At 42.7% G+C, this 23,381-nt stretch overlaps 1 protein-coding gene across 1 annotated transcript in view; it reads right to left on the bottom strand.

The window, feature by feature from the left end:
- Positions 1-23,381, bottom strand: part of csmd3b (CUB and Sushi multiple domains 3b) — a gene marked incomplete at its 3' end in the record, with an annotated part of 548,364 nt that overhangs the window by 281,946 nt on the left and 243,037 nt on the right. Inside the window, exon 6 of the mRNA XM_083771581.1 lies at positions 4,016-4,223. Coding sequence (XP_083627707.1) covers positions 4,016-4,223 — 208 coding nt within the window. The remainder of the gene's footprint in view (positions 1-4,015; positions 4,224-23,381) is intronic.

The following is a 23,381-nucleotide window of genomic DNA, read 5'->3' as shown; positions in this document are numbered from 1 at the left end:
TTGGTGTCTGTTTCATCCTCTGTTTCATTAGGTGGCAGCTGCTATTCTGCTTCTCAGGGGGGTTGCCAGGTCTGCTGCTCAGGTGTATCCCTTAGCGTGCAAGCTGCCCGATAGGTTTTAATGTCATTTCAATGTGTCTCTTTGTGCCTCGTAATCATTATCCCTCCGATAAGATAAACAGGTAAACAGAGGTTGTTTGCAGAGAATGAACGATGGCAAAAGCACACTGTTGACAAAGTAGCTGATGTTTGCTCATCAGCAGGATTCAGGGTTAGGGTTTTCACAGGCAAGAGGACACGCATGCATACACACAAACACAATAACATACTTTTGTGCAGCATTTTTTGTTTGTTGTTTTCATAAGCTCCATATCTCATTGTGTGAAATACTGTGTATGTACATTGTATTTGTCTACATCGTTACTGTCTCCTTGTAGTTGTGACCTTTGATTGGTTGGTCTGTTTCCCTTGCTAAATGAAGACCTTTAGCAAGGAAATTCATGATTTGTTTTGCTCATAGACAATTACAGTACATGGCTGCATGAAGTACGTGGACAAGCCAATTGCAGCAGAAATAAGTGCATGTTTACATCCTGCCACGGAAATAGAGTGGACACTGCTGTAGCCTCTTTCTGAGAAAACGTGACAAATGCACTACCAAAAACAAGCCGCCCTGCAGCATTCAACATATGATGACACTTCAAAACATATTTATGTTGCTACAAACACTGGGCATTTGGTTTAATTCATACAGTATGTGCAATATCAGTGCAAGGAATGGCTGCTCTGATATTGCAACCATTGCAGTGCATTTGCAGTGCAACTATACTATTTATAAGGTGTTGATAATCTGGGCATGCATAAGTACATCATAAGCATACGTATATGTCACATGTACTGTACATTTTATGTTTGAATAGTTAAAAAAAAGACATTGTCCTCTACCCAATAGTATATAATAGTATATAATAGTACATATTACAAGCTATCTACAGTAAATATATGATATAGGAATGAAAATCGTACAAAAAGCCATATATTTTATATTTAGGGATGTACGATATTAAAATTTTGGCGCGATATTTGATTACCCATTAATTGCATGGTCAAACTGACCGATGCCAATTGCAATACGAGTTTCAAGTACGGTTTACTCTGCACCTGTTATGCAGTAACTGCAATTCTTGGTACAGATTCAGACGTCTAAAAACAGTGCATTCTTACTGATCTACAGATTATTGATTACTTTGAGTGACTGAATGAATCAGAAGGTAAATACATACAAATATTTCTTCTGCATATGCTGTACTTTTAATCAATTCCACATAGAATCATGAAGAACCGCAGCACTTTCCACATGGCCCACTGTACATGATTTTAGATGACTTATAATTTTTTCCCTACATTTTTGTAACCCATCGCGTGTATAAGGAGCACGTACTTCCAACCAACCAGTTCCTTTTCTCCATCAGCCTCCCCCTAGGCTAGCCCAGGGCGGCGGTCCAGGGTGAGGCAGTTTAGAGACCAGGATTACTGCATGTTTTTTGTGAGGCTATACCACTTGCATGACTAAGAGGTCTTTTTGACCTGAGAAGCCTTTGCCCATGAAGCTTTCCATGACTTTTCCTAAATATTCGATTCAAATCATCTCAGATTTTTGTTTACATCTGAAACATTTTGTAAAAATGAATTTAAGCATAGGCGCTCCTTATGCTATTTCTTACTTCAGCCATGCGAGTGCTCTAGGGACATGGGGAGAACATGCAAACTCAGAAAGACCCTTTTGCCAACCCATCCTAGGGAATGGGCGGTGATGATGCGGAGGAGAGAACACACCCCCAGCGGGAATCGAACTCAGGACCTTCTAGCTGTGAGGCGGCAGCGCTATACCGACTGTGCACCGTGCCCCAACATTCTTTTGTCATTTTTGATGCAATTCTGAACCGTCAAAAGCTTCAAATGTGTCTCATGCGCAACTTAAGTGTTAAACACTTAAAACCTATACTTTATTCTTGGGGTCCCCAAGGCTCTAAACTTATAGTTGCATCCTTTTTGACTGATAACAAATATTTAAGCCGATCTGCAAGCTCACTGCCATGTCATGTTGCGACCCGTTGTGAGATGGTGGATATGTTCTGTTCAGCAAATGTTTGCCTAGTATGACACGGACAGAATAGGGACGCTAGGTTTCGGGTTAAGATACGGTATCAGACAAAGAGGTAACACTACCACCAGTGGAAGAGATAGGAACAACAAGTGTGATCAAAGTATAATCAGTAATTCTGTATTGAAGCTATCATGTGCTGTGCTGCCTTAAATTGAACCATAAGCACGCAACACACGTGCATCCGCATGCATGTGCATAACCTATCCTACTCTACCACTCCCCCAGGTGAACTCTCTTGACCATTATTACTTTCAAATTGATTATACAGGTGTGGACGCACGGCACACGCACAGACGGACGCACGCACGCATGCATGCACGCAAGTGCGCACACGCCCCTGACCATGATTACATTCAAATTGGTTACAGCAATTGCAGTGGTAAATCAATACTCTAATTTACCATCCATCAATAACTACCCAGAGCTATTAAATACTGTTATGACCAAAGTGTTTGGAAGCACATGAGGAAATAATAGGAAGCCATAGATAGCAGCTAAGAGGAGAGCAAACTAACAACACTTCATTTCTGTGTTATACTGTATATGAGGTCGCATGTCGGAAGACCTCGTGTGAGGTATGAGGCCTACATCACACACACACACACACACACACACACACACACACACACACACACACACACACACACACACACACACACACACACACACACACACACACACACACACACACACACACACACACACACACACACACACACACACTCTACACACTCTGAGAGAGTCTAGTGGTACTACTGTAAACCATGCAGGCATGCACCATTGCTCAAGAACATGTGTCATGACTAAAATTCAATGGTCAGCATGTGTTCACGATCGGTTGTGTTTTTTCCTGTAAAATGTCCCGTCTCTGGGATGCAAGCCCATAAGAATTGTACCATACTGGGAGCACAGGTAATTAAAAAAAAGGTAAAAAAAAAAACACTTTGGTTCTCTAGCAATGTTTTTTTTTTATTACTTTGTTCTTACATATTTGTATTGCTCGTTCTAACTTTTTTTTACTGCGCTAGAGAAATTAAAACTATTAGCTCAGCTGGCTACATGATTCAAGGACGTTGGGACCTTGGGAGCTGGCCAGGTTCAGAGGGACTCACTGTTTCACCTTCACCCTGTGGGAACCCTTTCAACAAAATAACAGGTCCCCTTAAACTATTTGAAAATGTAGCTGACCGTATTTCAACAGAAACTATTTTTGTTCTTTCTCATGCCTTTCCTTTCCCCATGGGTGGCTGCTTTTAGTTCATAATGCCCCAACGCAAGGTCATCATCATCTACCTGATAATCTAACAATGAACCATAAATGGTAAACGGTGCAAGTATAGCACTTTACATAATAGTGCATGACATTCACGCATTCCACACACATATCCATACACCGATGGCGGAGGAAACCATGCAAGGCACCAACCTGCTCATAGGGGCTCAGCGTCTTGCTCAAGGACACTTCGACACCAACTCTGGGGGAGCTCGGGATGGAACTGGGAACCTCACGGTTCCCATCGGGCCACACTGCCACTCTCCCATACCCTCAACCTCTTGTTTCTTACAATCTACAGTACATCACATTAAAATCTGAAACTCTCCAGATGGTTGGTGGTTACATTTCCAGGGAATATCTCGAGAGATAACACAATGTCTTACGAAATCAACAATGGAGCAAAGCAATGCAAAGGTTTCATATCACTCACTATAGAACCGATGGTGCTTCAAATCCATCCAGTCTTAAATCTCGTCAACAACGGAACAAGCAGCTAGGTCCATATAGGGCCTAATAAGCACCAATAAGCAGGAATGCATGCAGGAAGTGAAACAGAGGTTGTGTAGAACTCACCAGATGGTGGGCGGTTCCGATCCCTCCACCTCCACGAAGTCGTACTTCTCCTCCGTCTGGAAGTCTGTAAAGACGACAGAGATGGTGTCTCCGGGTTCAGCCAATAGGATCCATGTACAGTCGGCCTGGTTACCATAGTTGCCGGGGTAACCGGGACTGGTCACCACCCCACTGCCGCCCCTCACAGTGCCCCCACATGTGTCCTCAGCTGTCAATCAAATCAGAGTGACAAATAGAAAACCTGGGTTAGGGAGAGGAGGAGGAACCGCGGGGCGGGACCTTTTTTTTATTGAATTGGGTTTTTTGGACAGGTTTCTTTGGATTTCTGAATTAATCAGCCTGATCATTTAACAAATGCTTCAATCAACTTAACTGGGTATCCAATTATCAATTAAGAACAAAATCTTAATTGCCTCACCATTATTTCTCAACCAATGACGTAGCTAGGAAGTCAGCCAGCCCAACTCCCCACCTCTCTCGGAGGTGATTCTTGGTTGTCAAATTATTTGGTGTTTTGACATTTAAACGTGTTTTATTTGTTGGCTTTATTTTGGGGGCTTTATCAGTATAATTTCAAATCATTGTAAGCGAGGCATAATAGCCTACAAACAAAATGTTATTACTCTACTATTGGATTGCTCTCGGGCAACCCGGCCAATAGTGTCAGGATCAAGTGCTTCCTATTAGCCAATCAGAATCAAGGGTGGGGTTAAGGGGTCAGGCTGTATTTCCTGTCAGACCCAGAGCTGCTCTCCTCTCCACCAATCACCAAAGTTCCACTCTCCTCTCCTCCAATCACAGAGCTCCAGTCTCATCTCCTCCAATCCCCTCCAAGGAACTTTTGATTATACTGCATCCCAATTGTCAGTTTTCATTGTCAATATAAAGTAAATTGATATTTTATGAATTTGGACCAGATGTGACTATTATATCGATCACAATCTTGGTTGATAATGATACTGATAGTTGATAATTGATTGCTCTATAACAGATAAAGACACATGGATTGCGCTGTGCACAGGGCATAAATTATACACATATAATTTATAGAGACACACCCACAGAGAAAAACATAATCACATTGAACCTTATTCTGTCAACCCGGAGGACTGGCTTTAATCTACCACTGTATAGGCATGGACTGCATGTGTTCAAATCACTTTGAATTTCACATTCTTAAAGACCTTCAACCCTATTTTGGGCAAGTCATTTATAGGGAAAATGTTCTTAAATGTTCCAAATGACAAGGTATAAAATAGGGCTTAAGTGATTAAAAGATTTAAAGAAGGGCTACTAACCCAGTCATAAATAACAGGCATTGAAAGCCTTGTGGTTACTATTTGAAATTAAGGATTTAATTAAAAGTGCATGTGTGGAAAAAAAAGACTAAAGGGAATTATAAGCCATATAAAAGTGAGCCCAATCCATGATATCCCATGGCCCCGGTGACAAAAAAGATACAATGTTTTCTGTGAGTGTACAAGTCCAACGGTAACCATGGTATAAATTATACCTGTATAATTTATAGTCACACATAAAAAGGGCATACTGTGCTCTTAAAAAGGACCATCTTCTCTACACATCATCAGCAAATCTAATTTGGGACAACACACATTGTGAACCATGTTTGTTGTTACTTGCAAACATGTGGCGTGTAGCAATGTCCATTGTCCCAAACCACACTCACTCACTGAGCAGAAAAATGACAGCGTCCATTTTAAGCGCCTCGACAAACGCTGCCAGGTGTGCATGCGTGACCACGGCGCTGTCGCAGTGGAGATGCATGTACAGATGACACACAGAGAGAGAGAGAGGGAGGGGAGGGACCAAGGCAGACTCCGCCCACAGGTGGGAGTCACACAGAGGAACAGGCGGGAACCGACAGAAATGAATAGAAACCAACTGAGACAAACTGGGGGCAGGAATTAGACAGTGAGAAGAGCAGACTGGAACAAGTAGAGACAGTTAGAAACAGAGACTACACTATTAACGTGAGTGTGCGAGCACGCGCACGTGCACACACGCACGTGCACACACACACACACACACACACACACACACACACACACACACACACACACACACACACACACACACACACACACACACACACACACACACACACACACACACACACACACACACACACATTTCAAATAACTGATAGCAGGTAGGTCTACATAGAAACAGTAACAGAAATTGCAACAGAAATTGACATAAATTAGACAAACAGGAATGAAATAGAAACAGAAATGACCAGGTCAATTTCAAAATCAATTTCTGTGTGTGTGTGTGTGTGTGTGTGTGTGTGTGTGTGTGTGTGTGTGTGTGTGTGTGTGTGTGTGTGTGCGCGTGTGTGCGTGTGCGTGTGCGTGTGTGCATGCTCCTGCATACAGTACATGTGTGTCGTCCTGAATCACACTCACTAGCACAGCCTTTTTAAGATGTCAATCAACATTCAATCATTGTAGCACTGACATAAGCTCAACAGACAGACAGACAGACAGACAGACAGACAGACAGACAGACAGACAGACAGACAGACAGACAGACAGACAGACAGACAGACAGACAGACAGATGCCATTCCGTGAGCCATCATTCATCCATTATAACCAAACCACTTAAACCCTGCGGTCAACTAAGTGTTGACCGCAGCATCTCCAGCGCTCTATGCTAGGCCTCCTGCTGTTTCATTATAACCAATCTATAAGCAGCCTGTCTTGCACACGCCACCACACAAAGCTCCCCAAGTCCAGTGGTGGAAAAACATGTCTTACAGCACTTAAATAAAAGTAATAAGTATCAATACTGCAATATAGATACTTATACAAGTAAAAGTCTGGAATTCAAAATGTACTTGAGTATTAAGTACAAAATGATTGGCATCAAAATGTACTTAAAGTAGCAAACGCAGAAAGTACTCATCGTGCAGAATGTCCCATTTCACAAGTTTTCAAATGTATAAAAATAATTTAAAAATAGCAGCACTGCAGCAGAGCTTGTAGATCAGCTTTTTTTTTAAATGGCTGAAATGTAGGCCTATACGACTGAAGTGGTTCACTGCATGTTTTGTAATAATAATCAAACTCTACAATGTAACTAGTAACTAAAGTTTTCGAATAATTGTAATGGAGTAAAAGTACAATATTTGCCTTGCATAAGGAGAAGAGACTGGAGCAGCACTGACATTTAGAGCCTTTTATTTAGGTGCTGAGTATACAAAAGGAAATTGGAAATAATCAAGTAAACTACATCAATATTGTACTCAAGTACAGTACATAAGTAAATCTGCTTTCCATCACTGCACTGTATAATGTACAGGGGTAAGAAAACACACCATTCAATGTCACCAAGGTCACATACCGTACAGAACAAAGTCAATTCTCAACTGCATTATGTATCGTCTATACCACTTGTACAGCCAAGGGTAGGATCCTACACCTCATCCGAGTACAAAGTGACCTACAGTAGCCTCTCTGCTTAGATATGACGTTACATAAGCCTCTGCAGCAAATTCCGTCTTTATCTGCATACGTGTAGGTTCTAAACTCTGGCTTTGGAGTTTGGACAGACCACTGATATTATACGTTTAATCAATCAACATCTCTTTAGGCATTCTGACATTGCATCTTATGACTGTTCATAAATATATATTGCAGGTTAGCCTGCCTTATTGCAGAAATTATGCCCTTTCAATCATCGTATTCTCTGGCATGTATTTATCGCGCAGTTCCGAAACGGGACCATCTTGACCTTTAAAACGACTCCTATGCGTCGTCCCAAACCAAATCTATAAAGCAACCTTTGGGACAGATTATATGCACAATACCTGTATTGCTCGATTATCGACCTATTGTAGGAAAATCATATAACTCATGGACAAGAATTAAGAAAAATCCTAGAATTTTGGGCAATAAGTATTCATGATTTATTCATGATTGGCCCTTGGCCATTATCTTTACTTCACATAATCTGTGGAAGCAAGTCAGATGTTCAACGTGAGCAAAGTGTGAGTGAATCCACGTTATCAGTCTGGCTAATGCCAGGCTAGCTCTTAACCACTTCTAGGGCAGTGGATACACGTTATCAGTCTGGCTAATGCCAGGCTATAGCACTTAACCACTTCTAGGGCAGTGGATACACGTTATCAGTCTGGCTAATGCCAGGCTATAGCACTTAACCACTTCTAGGGCAGTGGATACACGTTATCAGTCTGGCTAATGCCAGGCTATAGCACTTAACCACTTCTAGGGCAGTGGATACACGTTATCAGTCTGGCTAATGCCAGGCTATAGCACTTAACCACTTCTAGGGCAGTGGATACACGTTATCAGTCTGGCTAATGCCAGGCTATAGCACTTAACCACTTCTAGGGCAGTGGACACACGTTATCAGTCTGGCTAATGCCAGGCTATAGCACTTAACCACTTCTAGGGCAGTGGACACACATTATCAGTCTGGCTAATGCCAGGCTATAGCACTTAACCACTTCTAGGGCAGTGGATACACGTTTGTTCCTCCCGCAGGTAAAGAAATGAAATTATTTGGCAAAGCGCAACTTCAGAGTTTTGTTTCATATTGTACCGTGAACAAGCAAATGGATGCAACTTTTTAATGTGGACACTTTTGAAGGACTATGGATGCTGCAGTGCACAATATTGCTGGGCTAAGAAGCACTTTATAGCAAGTTATACTATTTGAAATTAATTTTGAAACATAAACGAGTAAGACGCCTGAGGGCGAGAAGCGACCTCGCCCCAAAGGGCGTGGTCGTGTGCACGCATCCGCCTCGTTGACGGCAGACTGCTGGGCGAGGAGTCTGGGGATCTCCATATTGGGCCTAACTGCGACAGCAGGTCGCATTTACTATGACATCATGGTCTCCACATCTCCATCCCTGATGATGTCACATGATGTCACGAGACCTGGGCACCTGGTGCCCGACACACGAGAAATGCACAATTCCATAGTTAACTGCGACCTTCGGTCACAAGAAGACGATCGTCATTGTTTGAATAAAATGTGACAATGTCGGACAAATTGAGCGAAGCTTGCCAGACTGCCACGGGTGCAGTGGTGCAGACGAATGAAGTCTTTGCCCAAGCTGACAAGGATCAATCAGTTGTTATGCCAGTTTAGGGTTTCTGTTACTACATCTTGAAGTAGTAGTAAAAGTACTCTCAGCGATCAAAGTCTATCTCTTCCTCGATCACAGCCGCAGTAGTGCTGCAGGCCCAAGAGGAATTAAGAACAAGGAACGAAAATGTTGAAATAAACACAGACATTGCAGCCTCCACCGCCAAGCTAAAGGTTCTTGAAGTATATTGTCGCTGTCAGGCAGAAACCTCTCCATCTCCATTATTCTAACTTTTTGTGATTTTTCGTAAATTAATGCCCCATTTGATCATCCTACAGTGTCACACAAACGCATCAAAAGTAGAAGATACATGTATCCGCTACTTTTGCCATTTTTTTATTTGCTGTTTTTGAATTTGAATCCTGAAAGTTTGGATATGGAGGTTTCCACCCGACAGAGACGATGAATATCATGAAATGATCAAAGAACATTCAGAGTCAATTGACAATAATTCCCCATAACAGGAACAGTGCCAAACACCCCCACAGCAAATTGCATCTTAACCACATCAAAGGTCAATTTGTGGTCAACTTTCAATGTCAAATCACAAATGAAAGCTGAAAAGTAAATTACCAATGTCCATCAAAATGTGATTTCTGTTGTAATGCAAATACAGAAGGACTCAGCTAAAGATGTGTGCTACTCCCCGTGAGGGAAATCCCTGAACTGAATAGGTCTCCATTGAACTTCAGCCCTTTCATGTGAGCGTTTGAACATGGAATGGAGCATAAGACAAGTAACCAAGGCCCCCTGGGTACTGAAGTTCATTTCTCATTTCTCTTTGTAACCACAACTATCACATTTGCATCCATTAGCAGCTGAAGTGACGTCCTCCTGGTAAAGCAAAATGTATTTGGAGAACTGCAGGCTGTGAGGATATGGTCTTTTCTTAAATTATGTTTTTATATTACATTTTAATGTCTTTAAGCTAAAATAGACAGCTCTGAAATAACAGTCTATATAGTTGCCGTGTATGATGCATATTGCATAAGCTGCAGTGCCAGATTGGACGATTAAGTGGGGGGGAAAAAAACAATGAAATTATGGTCTTAACATCCATCGTCCTACCTTTCTGTTTTTACAACTGTCTGTGAAGTTGTGTAATGTCAATTTATACTTCCTCTTGCGAAGGCCACAAAGCAAACTGAGGTGCAGTGAAAACGCATCACTTAACATTAACATTAACATTAACATAAACTTTATGTTTGTCCCAGTGATGATAACAACACCAGTGTCCAAAGATATTTCTTAATATAACTATAGTTGCATTTTGATAATGCAGTTACCGTATAATCCTTTATTATATCCCTTCCGCTCATTACCCCTTGCCATTTCATTCTCACGCTCAACTCCAAAACATTGTCGTGACATACTGATGAGAGCTCTGAGTCTGCTTGTACGCGATACGCCTTATCTCCCCTCACATCAATGGTCTGAAAACTGGACAACACATTTTTAATGTCCCTCAGGTAATGTCAGACCGACAAGACATCACTGGTGAAACGGCTAAAATAACAACAGCAACAACATATTTATGTACGTAAAAGTTGAATGATATGGAAAGCCCGAAATGTGTTGTTTCACAAGCCTAATGTATGCCTAATTAAAAAAAAACAGCAGTTCAACAAGCTTGATTAACTCTAAAAGTAAGCATTAATGTTTAAATAATCCTTTACCACAAAGGCTTATGTTTTGACACGCTCATCATTCAATTATAACATTACAGTACATTTCAGAGCTCCTCATTAACCTCCAATGGAAATTACTTATGCACCATGCATCGCAACATGAATTGTAAACCATATTCATTTTCCATTAACTATATGATCACTAGCTAGTCCCTCTGGATTCTGGACTGGAGAAGGAGGGGATGAAGTACAGACCCTTGGGGGATCTCGGTCATAGGGTTTAACTGGTTATAGCTTTGATTAGGCCTACGTGTTTAATGTATGCATATAGACATGACGGAGGTTATCGCAACAGCTGCTACAGGCTCATCACAACCACAGGAGATCTCAGAGACAGTCATATGAGCGAGCACGCACGCACGCATGCATTTTTAAATATATATATATACAAAAAAAATAAAGAGACCCATTAAAATGTGTCCGCGGCCGACAAATGGTTCCCGACCCAACCCGTAACGCCTGTGGTCTCCAAGGCTTTAGGGAACCAGTAGATTAATCCATGCATCAACTCCATCGTTCCTCCATTTCTGGATGCATGGAGGGACGGGTCAGGGAGTCAGGTCAGTCTGGTAGTCCATTTAAAAAAAGATCAACTGAACAAACACCAGCTGAAGGTGTTGACAGATCACTCCGGCCCTGTTCCATGCATTCTCTAACTTCACATCTAATCTGGGGCAGCAGGGCGCGTGCACGTGCATGCTGATTATGCATCTGTGCACGGACATATTATGCACGGACATTAGACCCACGGGAGGGCAAGCAGGTGTGCATATAGTGAAGCACACCACGAGTGCATGCTTTTGTGTGTGTTTTGCGTTTATGCGCGAATGCCAGTGCTGTTGGGTATGAGTGTGCACTTTGCAGTGTGTTTATGAATAAAACGCCTGTGTGAGACAGACGCAGAGAGAGAGAGAGAGAGAGAGAGAGAGAGAGAGAGAGAGAGAGAGAGAGAGAGAGAGAGAGAGAGAGAGAGAGAGAGAGAGCAACGGAAGTCATGTGTTAGCCATGTTGCCTTCAGCTCTTGTCAGATCAGTTAACAAGTAGTACTTTTTGGCCTCTCCTGCCTCTCCTCTCCTAGGCTACATGATAATAATAACAATAATAGGTGAGGTTGAGGTCAGAGTGTGATTCAGATGCAGTCATGCATAATCCTCTGCATGGGCACGAGGTGTATAGCTAACTTGCTCTCTAACATTTAGAAGCGTAATGCACACATCATGGTCAAGTACAATGTAGAATTTCGTTATAGATTATGACTGATAACAGGGCCATTGCATCGATTGGCGGGCTCAGGCCCACTTTAGCCTGCTTCTGTCAGCTTAGCTGCTTCTGTATTTTTCATGACACAACTTGTCCATCTAATAAAACCACATAAAACTCATCTCTCCAGTCCTTTACTAAACAGAAAATATTGTAACGTTTAGCACCCTGAGCTGGAGTCGAACCCTGATCTCCAACTCAGCAGACCAGGTTAAGCAACAAGCCGCGCCAATAAGGAGGAGCCAGTTACGGCCAGGTCTTTTGCAGTATACGATATATTTGCACCTAGGTTGGTTCAGCCAATCAGGAGATCGTAGCGATTCATCAGCTTAAATTAAACACTTGTTTGTTCTGTATCCTGTATAGAGTTCTCTCTCCTGATTGGACAAAATTGGTATCCCGACGTGAAAATGAATGTTCTGTGCTGGAGAGAGACAGGTATAAGCTAAAGCGAATGCTTTTGGCTTATAGCTTTAAGAGGACTTGGCGGCCCAGTCGGAAGATTCTGCAAGGCCACATGCAGCTGGATTATGTTGCCATGTCTTGTTGTAATTCCTCCCTCTGGATATACCTCTACATGTCTCGCCCTTCCTCCCTCGTTCCCTTTCACCCCCCGCTCTCTCTGGCTGCGTCCCTCCCTCTGGCCAGTAGGTGCTTTGATCACGCTCTGGTTGAGTTATCCTCCCTCGCTCGCTCCCTCCCATCCGTTCAGCCCCTCTTCCCTGCTGTGCCGTCATCAATATCACACTGCCAAGGATTCCTCCTTCTCTCTGTCTGTCTGTCTGTCTCTCTCTCTCTGGTTTTATGTGCACGTTTCTTCTAGATTCATCTCCCCTCTCTACTGTACATCCCTCTCTCCATCTCTTTCTCTCTTTCTCTCCCATAACTCCGTCCTTTCACCTGCATCCATTTCGTAGGCATATTACAAGCTTTATTGTAAAGATTATTACGCGCGCACACACACACACACACACACACACACACACACACACACACACACACACACACACACACACACACACACACACACACACACACACACACACACACACACACACACACACACACACACACACACACACACACACACACACACACACACAGGCAAGGGGAGTGAGGTGCAATAGAAAAGAGAGAAGTGCAATAGAAAAGAGAGAAGCAGAGAGAGAGAGAGAGAGAGAGAGAGAGAGAGAGAGAGAGAGAGAGAGAGAGATAGAGAGAGAGAGAGAGAGAGAGAGAGAGAGACTTCAATCACTGAAGGCCTGGGTGCTGTCAACCTCTTTAAGGATTATGGTCCATCTACATCATTCTCTCCTCTCTCTGCTCCCCCTCTTAAGTCTCCACTCATCCATCCATCACCCTATAAACCTGTATATGTATATGTACGCATCTCTCTCTCTCTCTCTCCCCATCCCTTTATGTGCCATGAATGAGTCAACGGGTACGAGTGCAGAGGTATAGCTTCTGCGCACGCAGAAGGAGACTGACAGACAACAGACACAGGGATGGAAACTGACAGACAGAGGTATAGCTGGCAGCTGCTGCACACGGGGAAGGAGACTGACAGACAACGGGTGCAAACATTAACAAGTACTGTCAACTGGGACTTGCACCGTGTTCTCTGTGTAGCTGTCAGAGAAAGGCACATACTGGGTGCATAATGTGTGTGTGCGTGTGCGAGCATGCACACGTGCATGTGTGCACTATTCAACACCTCACACTCCATCATCATCTACCACATATTGTACTGTATGTCATGGTACTGTATGCATCGTGACTGAGAGAGAAAGAAACAACACTAGCAAGGAATAACTCAGCTCCACTGGTTTATTAATTCAACGTTTCGATCACTGGGATCTCCTTCAGGAATGTATGCCACTGTATGGGGTATGACCAGATAGTGGCGGCAAGAAAGCTCCTATAGAGCAGGCGTCTCTCTTCAGTTTTCTGAAACCCATGTTTCTATGGTCAGTGGTGCTCAACCTTTTTCATGTCAAGGACCCGCCAGAATTATCTGTATTTCTCTGCGGACCCCCATCTGAAAATATGTAGTTCCAGGGACCCCCCAGAAGCAAAGAGTTGAGTTAAAAACTTTCGCTCTGAAAGAATATATATTTATATAAGATTTGTGCCACATTTTCACGATTTAAAACATAATGCTTAAAACACTAAAAGGGGTTCCCGCCCAGAATGGGTTAAACAGCCGGTGGATGGAAAGGACACTATAGTGCGCGGCTTCAACTTGCAGCGTCGGAAAAGCGTTTCCGTTTTTTTGAAGACAAGTTGAAGCCACGCACCAGCGTAACTTCCATCCACCAGCTGTTTCAAAAACCTGGAAGAGACGCCTGGACTATAGGCGCTTTCTTGACGCCTCTTGGAGCTATACTGTCTGGGTACAGGCAGCTATGTACTATGACGTCAGTACCCATTGGCTGCCACGTACAATGTGCTGTGTCAGTGAACTCTATTCAGTCAGTGACGTTTGAGGCGCCAACTTGGCGAAGCCGTGTGTGACAGAGACACACACAGCGACAGACAGACAAGTCTTTTGAGTGATTTAACTCAGGGGCGTTCGCAACCTTTTTTGGCTGGGGACCCCCGCCCCTCCCCCCCCCCACCCCCAATACAAATTGACAGCAAAAATCACCATAATAATAGAGAAAATATATCATAAATGAATACTGAAAACCAGATATAATCTTTTAGGCATGTACTACCGTATGTGTATACTATGTAAACTCTTCATTTCCATTTTCCCATTCATTTGCAAAAAATAAAACCCCCGAGGGGTCGCGACAGACAGGTTGAGAACCCCCTGGTGTTGGAGACACCACATCATCACTTGAGAGCGTTCTGCTGCCAACCCTAATGTTCAAGTCTCATTTCCAGCCCACGTAAGTCTCCTGGTTAGTCACAGATAGAGGGCGGATGACGAGGGAGATGTTGTGATCTCACCCAAGGCCTCGAGAAGGAACAGAGGAAACAGATTGTCGAGTGCCATTCTGTTTTTTATCCTTTTTGTCACCACGGGAGACAAGCATGTCTAAACATCACACATTCAGTGTTTTCATGGGAGCCAATTTGTCCAGAAAGTGTGCCTCCACCAATGAGTCATTGGTGAATGCCACTGTTGTTGTGGCGTCGTGTTGCTATTGGAATTCACACAGGAGAAGTACAAATTAGGGTTCAATGACTGCTCTCCTCTCCTAACCAGAGCGCATGCACACACGCACGCACGCACGCACGCACGCACGCACATGCTCGCCTCTGCACTGTATTTTAAAGCAGGCTGACCTTCAGCACCGCCCACCATCTGTCCCACAAATCAAAGAACAGATGCTTTCTGTCAGTCAACTAACAACCCCACATTTAGACCAATTATAGCAGCAGAGAGATTTAATGGCGGATACACACACCCCAACACACACACCCCAACACACACACACACACACACACAACAGTGCAGGAGAGACACGCATGACACAAGATGAGAGAGTGCGACCGGCAGGCAGGCAGACAGGAAAGCAGGCAGGCAGGCAGGCATACAGCCATGCAGGCAGACAGGCAGACAGGCATGCAGGTGCACAGCCATGCAGCCAGATGGAGAGTGTACTGGTTTGACACAGGGTGTGAACCTCACTAATGTGAACTTTGGATGACAGAGAAGCAGAGAAAACTAGAGAATACCATAGAGAACCATTGCCTTTATGTGTGTGGATGTGTGCGTGCGTCAGTGTGCGTGTAAACCACACACAGACACACACACACACACACACACACACACACACACACACACACACACACACACACACACACACACACACACACACACACACACACACTTCTAGGAGGATACTGTAATAACAGAGTACGCAACACTTGGAAACACTTGTGTCACTGCATGCTGTCGATGTCTTAAGTGTTGTAACATTGTTTTGTCGATGTCTTAAGTGTTGTGAAATTGACAATGTGACACATTCACACACATAATTTATGTACTCTACAATGACAAGGTAAAAAGTCTATGTTTCGGTTTTGGGAGAGGAAAGATATTCCAATACATTATTAAAATACAATTTGATAATTGACTGTGCCTTTACTAAATATGTGTCCCTTAGATCTGGTGCAACATGAATATGGTCAAAGTTTTTCCAAAATAGCATACAAATTTCACACAATTTCCAACTCAGAATTTGAACCAATTCGGTAGAACTAGAATGGCCCATATATATGCAGGCCCACGGCCATGGTTATGCACATATATGGGCCGGAGATACTTCAAAGCAGGTGCACACATTGGCAACGGCAAGGACGTATGTGTGTGCATGTTTGGTATATGGTTGCGTGCGAAATTGACTTCAAATGCGGCGTGTGTACATCAATCTCAGAGGACCCAAGGGAGTACGCTGCAGTATGTGGAAATGCAAAATGAGTGAAACGCACACATGAAGTGAGGTCAGTACAGTAGTATGTTACATCTACATCCAGCTGACATGTTGTCTTTTCTCTAACATGATCAATATTTGGACCTGGAGACGCAAATCAATATACGGACGGGTGGAGTTCATGGACAGGAGAGCAATGCTACATGAACCATCCTCAGTGTGCAGTTATACACGCATGACAAAACGTACATGTCAAAAAATACATGTCAAAACGTGTTGCTGCTTACGTACATCCTAGTCGACGTCCTTCCTTCCTCTATCCATAATCAATGTTTGGACCAGACTAATGGTTAGTGGAGGGTGTTCATTGAAAGTGTGTCCCGAGGTCAACACATGTACATCTAATCGTTTCATGACGTTATTCAGCCTGTTTCGTCATCGATATTTGGACATGATGCATACTGTAGGCTACATGAATGTGCCCGCCTACGTGCAAAGATAATACAATACCTATGTTTGATTAATTTCTACTTATTTGTTTTATTACCTTAGGAGAGAACCATAATTTTATAAGCCCTTTATGGGTTTCTTTTCTCACCTGCACATGTTTTGTCTCTTTTATTGTTTTTTTTTACAGTTTTTCATTGTGTGAATAAAGAAATAAAAAATAATAATGCATGAATAACAATGCCTATAACATATTTCACATTCAGAAACCTACATATAAAGAAAAATATATATAAAAAAGACACCAAAGATACCACAATTAATGACAGTAGGGGTTCCCCCTAAATCTTCCCCGTAGTTTCCTGAATTTTCTGCATTCCCGTCAAATTGAATTCTACTCACTCTCTGTTCCACAACATCGATATTAGAATGAGGGGACCAATCAATGGAGACAGGAATAGGTAACAAGGTGCGTTTGAGGAGTGATAGAATGGGGTCAATATCTCCATCTACAACAGGTTGTCTTATATTCAGGTCCATAGTCAATGCAATGTTACTTTAACTGGGGATTTGTTTCTTTCTTTGTCAATCTTTCCATCTTCAGGAAATGTCTTTGAGGAGGCGTCATCGGCAAATGTCAATATTAAGGTCCACTCTCTCTCATACTTTTTAAACTGGTTTCTTTTCATTTTCTACGTTCCTGGGGACTGCAAGTTCTACTAGTAGTGACATGCAATGCAAGTTAAAGAATTTTTCCCCTAACTTCTTGAAATTCTCAGTCCATCGAGATATTAAAAAGGAAGTTTGAAGAGAGAAGAGAGTATGTGTATGCTATACGTATATATGGACACCGTCTTGGATAGAACAAATTCTCCCAGGAAAAAATGAGAATGCACTGTCCAGGAGAATGTAATGCATGAGAGAGAGAGAGAGAGAGAGAGAGAGAGAGAGAGAGAGAGAGAGAGAGATCCTTCACACAGCTCCAGTTGGCCTGTAGCCTACCCTCCGGTCTGTCCTTGTAACGTTGCTTGGCCACCGCCAGACAGTGGTGGGAAAAGTACTGCATTTTAAAACAGTTTTTAATATTTTATATCATATTGTTTATGACCCTCAAACATATTTCTGATGGTTTGAGCCTAAATCACCACTCTGATATAACCAGTCCATGTCATTTCTGTCTGATGGGGGTGCTGTGGGGTGCTGTGTAATACAAAAGCATTGGCTTCAAAATGTACATAAAGTACCAAAAGTAAATGTCCCATTTCAAGTTTTAAAATGCATAATAATCTTTTGAAAAAAGCAGATCTACAAGTTCACTGTGAGCTTGTACATCTGCTATTTTCAAATGGGTTAAATGTATATAGGGCTGAAGTGGGTAATGCATGTTATGTAGTAATAATCCAAATCTAAAAGGACTAGTATAACTAACATTTTCAAATAAATGCAGTGGAGTAGGACAATATTTTGATCCGAGATGTAGTGGAGTAGAAGTAAAAGTATTGGAAATGCTCAAGTAAAGTATAAATACTTTATTACTTTATTTAAGTACAGTACTAGAGTAAATGTATTTAGTTACTTTCCAACACTCCTTATAACATTCCTTGGCCACCGCCAGAGCCCTTTCCAACTCCTTCTGGACAGCCCCCCCTTCAACAAATCATCCTCATCACACTTCTGCATGCGCTGAGTTTGTGTGTGCATGTGTGCACGTTCGTCCGTTCATTCGTGCACGAGCGCGTGCGTGTGTGTTGTGCAAAAGGTGGACGTCTCTCTGATTCTGTGCTGTTTTGTGATTTTTCCTCTGCCTACTTTGCCTTTGCCTGTTTTATCTCCTTTGAATAGAGAGAGGGTGCAAATAATTAAGTGAAATCTCTCTCTCTCTTTCTCTTCATGCATCTCATCAACACAAAGCACACAATGCTGGCATGGCATCAGAATGGAATCAAAGTTTATGAAAAAAGAAGACGAAGAAAGACGAGAAACAAATAAACCCTCTTCTCTCTTTGTTTTTCTCCCAGATGCTTCCACCCCCTCCTCCACCCTCTTCACTTCAACATGTTTAATCACCCTCCACCCCCAGGCGCACACACGCACACACACACACACACACACACACACACACACACACACACACACTCACACTCCATTTCAGTGGAAGCAGCTTTAAATACTCAATCAATACAGGAACTGCCTGTGCCTGCATGTGTGCGTGCGTGCGTGCATGCGTGTGTGTGCGTGCGTGCGTGCGTGCGTGCGTGCGTGCGTGCGTGCGTGCGTGCGTGCGTGCGTGCGTGCGTGCGTGCGTGCGTGCGTGCGTGCGTGCGTGCGTGCGTGTGTGTGTGTGTGTGTGTGTGCGCGCGCGTGCACGTGTCGTCGTCTTGTGTGTCTTTGTGCATGTACAACATGCAGTGTCTAAGCATGTGTACGTGCGTGCATGGTGCGTGGGTGTGAATAATGCATGAGGCTAAAGTGCCCCTCTGGGAGATGTGCGAAGCAAGACGCTCCTAATATCTTATTCACAGCAGTCTGTCCGTGGCTGGGTCGTCTGGTACATGCATGGCTCGAGGAGGCCGAAGTTTATAAGGTCAAATATTGATACCGGACACTCCGGGATCTATTTAAGTATTCTTACAACCCTCAGACACTTACAAAACAAAAGAAAAACCTCCCTATACACCAACTTCGACAAGAGCCTGTTGGACATTACAAATCCCTCATGCACGTACAGTAGTAGTGTCTGAGTGCTCTACAGAGGCACGGTAGATTCTTGGAACAATTTAAACAAATACTAGACAGCCCCTATAGTGTTCTTGAACGTGCTTGCTCTCAACGAGAATACAATTGACCCATTGTCAGCCTTCTGATTGGTCCTTGACTGACTAACCAGCGCAGGCTCTTTGATTGATTGATTGATTGAAATATGTATTAACAGTTTGCATAATTACAGTACATTTCAAGCACAAACTCAATACAAAGACTGTCCACCCAAAGAGGGTCCACCTTGTTCAATTCATCAAAACATTTAGAGACGTACAAATAGACACTTCTATATAGTCAAAGAACAGAACAGGAATTCATCATAAAGGAGGTAAAAAGGGAAAAGAAACATATACAGTGAGGGGGAAAAGGGGTGGGCGGTGGGGGGGATTCAGATTTTTACTGGGGCCAGTTTCAAATTTCTTCCTGCCTCTTTCTGCCCTGGTTCCTCCCTGGTTCCGCCTTATGGTTGTCTACATTTATTTGTGGGTGTGCAAAGAGCGGGACTTGACAAAGTATCAGTTTGTGTACACTTTGGGTATTTTACTGCGCAGATGGTCTAAACTTTAGTCCAAACACCTCGTCAGGCTCATGAGTTTCCTTTGACTAGTAGGCTACAAGTTGTTTCGGTCTGCTGGGAAACGCAAACTCTGTTTTGAGTTCTAATGAATGAAATTTAAAATTACGTGGAATTCTGGAGGCTCACAAAAACGGTGAAGATGTCAAACCCATTGGGGGAGGATATATTAATATTAATATCAATATTGTTGTGACTTGAGGGTTTGTTGAACCTTGAAAATGTGGCTTTCAAATGAATCTAACAGAATTCTATCAATCCTTGCACACAACATTCTGAAAGCATCGGTCTGAAACATTCATGAGCCTTCTGTCACAGTCCTGAAAACCTAGATCATACAAACAAATCAGCATACCAGCCTGTAGGATATGACTACAACCCCTGTGGTTATATGATATATGAAGAATATTATCTCAGCCAGGCCAAAAAGAAAACCATGTTTCATGTTCATTTTTCTGCCAAAACGTTCTTCGTGCAGTGTCCCTTTTCATATAAAGACCTTCATTCATTCCATTATTCCAAATTGAAAATACCCTTATACGGTTGAAGTCCATTTTACAATTAAAGTATTGCTGTTATGTTTTATTTGTGTCCGTCCTAATGCAGAAACCCCAGTCAATCAATTTGAGCATGAAAGAGAATTTTCCTTTTTCGCTGATACCGTGGCTAGATTTAATAGGTTTTCTGTCATGGAGGGGCGACCCTTGTTTGGATTGGGATTTATGGATTTGCTTTTTAACTATGATTAGTCCATATTTCATCATGCTTTGTTATGGACTGTGCATTCTACCGCAAGCGTAATATGAGGCTGGGAGAGAAAGAGAGTGCCCGCTTGTATAACTGTGTGTGTCAGTATTTTAAACTAACCATGAGGTGTGTAGTTGTGTGCAATGTGTGCGTGTTTGTATGAGTGCATTATGTGTGCCGTGGTGGGTGAGCTTGCACGTGTGTGTGAAAGAAACCGCAATTTGTGACTCAACTTCCAGACACAACCTGCACTGTGCTGGCTGCTGGGTACAGTGCACTGTTCGGTCAAATCACACAGAGAAAAATAACTAGAGTTTTCCAAACGTATATATAGCGGGACTACCACTCACTACCACATGGTACTGTATGTACTGTATTGTATATGTCTAAAATTTGAAAATGTATAAATCATAAAATATTCAGTGTGTACCTCTTTTCCCTCAATAGCTCAATTAAGAAACTTGAATGAATCAGTAGAGCTACTAGGGAACAAATACCAAACCTAAGCTATGTTTATCATATAAAGTATAGGCGAACAGAACACATAATTGCATACTGCACAACAAGCTACCTTCCAAGACATAGGGCTTTCCTCCCGAGGCCCTGATCAAAACACAATCTTGTGTCGTATAGTTCAGGGAATTCAGACACGCACAACATCAGCTTTTCGTCCATTTCCATATATGTATACCCATTCCTGCTCAGCTCAGATCAGCTGACACAGGAAGTCTTGTTTGTCCCTTCCCTAGAACAACCTGGCCAAGCATTTTAGACAAATTTTCCTCTCGTCTCCTCCGAGCTCTAATCTGTGGAATGACCCCACCCCTCCAGTCAGGACTGCACACTCACTCCGCATAGTCTGAAAACTCACCTCTTCAGGCTCTACCTCACACCCTGCTCCTCATTCCTTGTGTCAATTCTCATCACATATTTCTATATTCTTCCCAAAATTTTTGCAACCCATTTTTTTCACCCAGTGTCAATTATCTAATGTTATCCTGGGGAGAGCAACAGCCTGTTTGTCACCTATTTTTGATAGATGCTTATACTATGCGTATGTGTGTCGTTACTGGTTCACATGCCAATCCAATCCACTTTATTTATAAAGCACATTTTACAACTCAGAGTTTACAAGTGCTGTACAGAAGAATAAAACTAAATACACTGTAGCTAAACACAGAGAACAACAGCAAACACAGGACAAAAAAAAACGGATACAAAACATGGACCATGGAAACTCAACCGGGGTTAAAAGCCAAGGTGTAGAGGTGGGTCTTTAGGTGGGATTTAAAGGTCTCAATGGAGGGGGCCAGGTTGACATTGGGGGGGAGCGCATTCCATAATTTAAATGATATTTTATTTAGGAATATACTGGGAATCTGGAAATGTTATTCAGATAGTATATTGTTTATACAGATGCTAGGATTTATGTTTACCTGGTATCCGAATCCTGTTATTTTGAAGGACTAAATTATATTTATTTATTTTAACATTTTTTTTATTGAAGGAATGTCACAGGATAAAGTACTGTCAGTGATAGAAAAAGCAAAGAAACAATATTTCTTTGCACTCTATTCAGTACATTACGCTGTTGTTTGTTGACTATAGCATCCATGCCAGTTACTCTGCTCTTGCACTTTGTAGGTCGCTCTAGATAAGAGTCTGCTAAAGGCCTATACATTGTAAATATTGTTGTAATTTTGCATTCCATATACCTCGCTGGATGCCTCATTTCAACTGGTTGTTGTTTGTCAAAGCGTGCGCGGCAGCAACGTTCAACCTACAAGCAGTTGAACCTCCGACAACTGCTTTGAGCGTTGACCGCAAGCTTGTGCGTGCTTTGCATGGCAGCACGATGCAAGCCATTAGGAGTAACGATATGCGGCGACTAAACTATGGTGGCACATACGGTGCAAGGCAACGTAGCAACAAACCACAGTGGTTTGATGCAAAACATTGTAAATAATAGGTTCCAGAGCACAGTGGTGCCATTGCGATGTTGTGCCTGAAAGACCCATTACTCTGATCATGCATTTGTTTTAAAGAACACAGCTCCTCTTTTTTTGTGCATCAAATGGTGTGTGTGTGTGTGCGTGTGTGTGTGCATGTGTGTGATAAAGGATTTGTGTTAAACAGCGTGTGTGCGACCTAGCCATGCCTAGTTGAACAGTCTGATTGCCTGCTAGATTGTGAATGAACCAGTCATGCATGATGACTGCTGATACATACACTAGTTCCCTATGCACAATCTGTGTTTTTGTGTGTGTGTGTGTGTGTGTGTGTGTGTGTGTGTGTGTGTGTGTGTGTGTGTGTGTGTGTGTGCATGAACATACAGTGTGTGTGAGTGTCAATGCTATCTACCATAT

This window comes from Protomyctophum parallelum (genome assembly GCF_964188405.1).
Source record: "Protomyctophum parallelum genome assembly, chromosome: 1".
Taxonomy (NCBI): Eukaryota; Metazoa; Chordata; class Actinopteri; order Myctophiformes; family Myctophidae; genus Protomyctophum; species Protomyctophum parallelum.
Note: the sequence above shows the minus strand (reverse complement) of the source record. Positions and strands in the feature narration are given on the sequence as shown.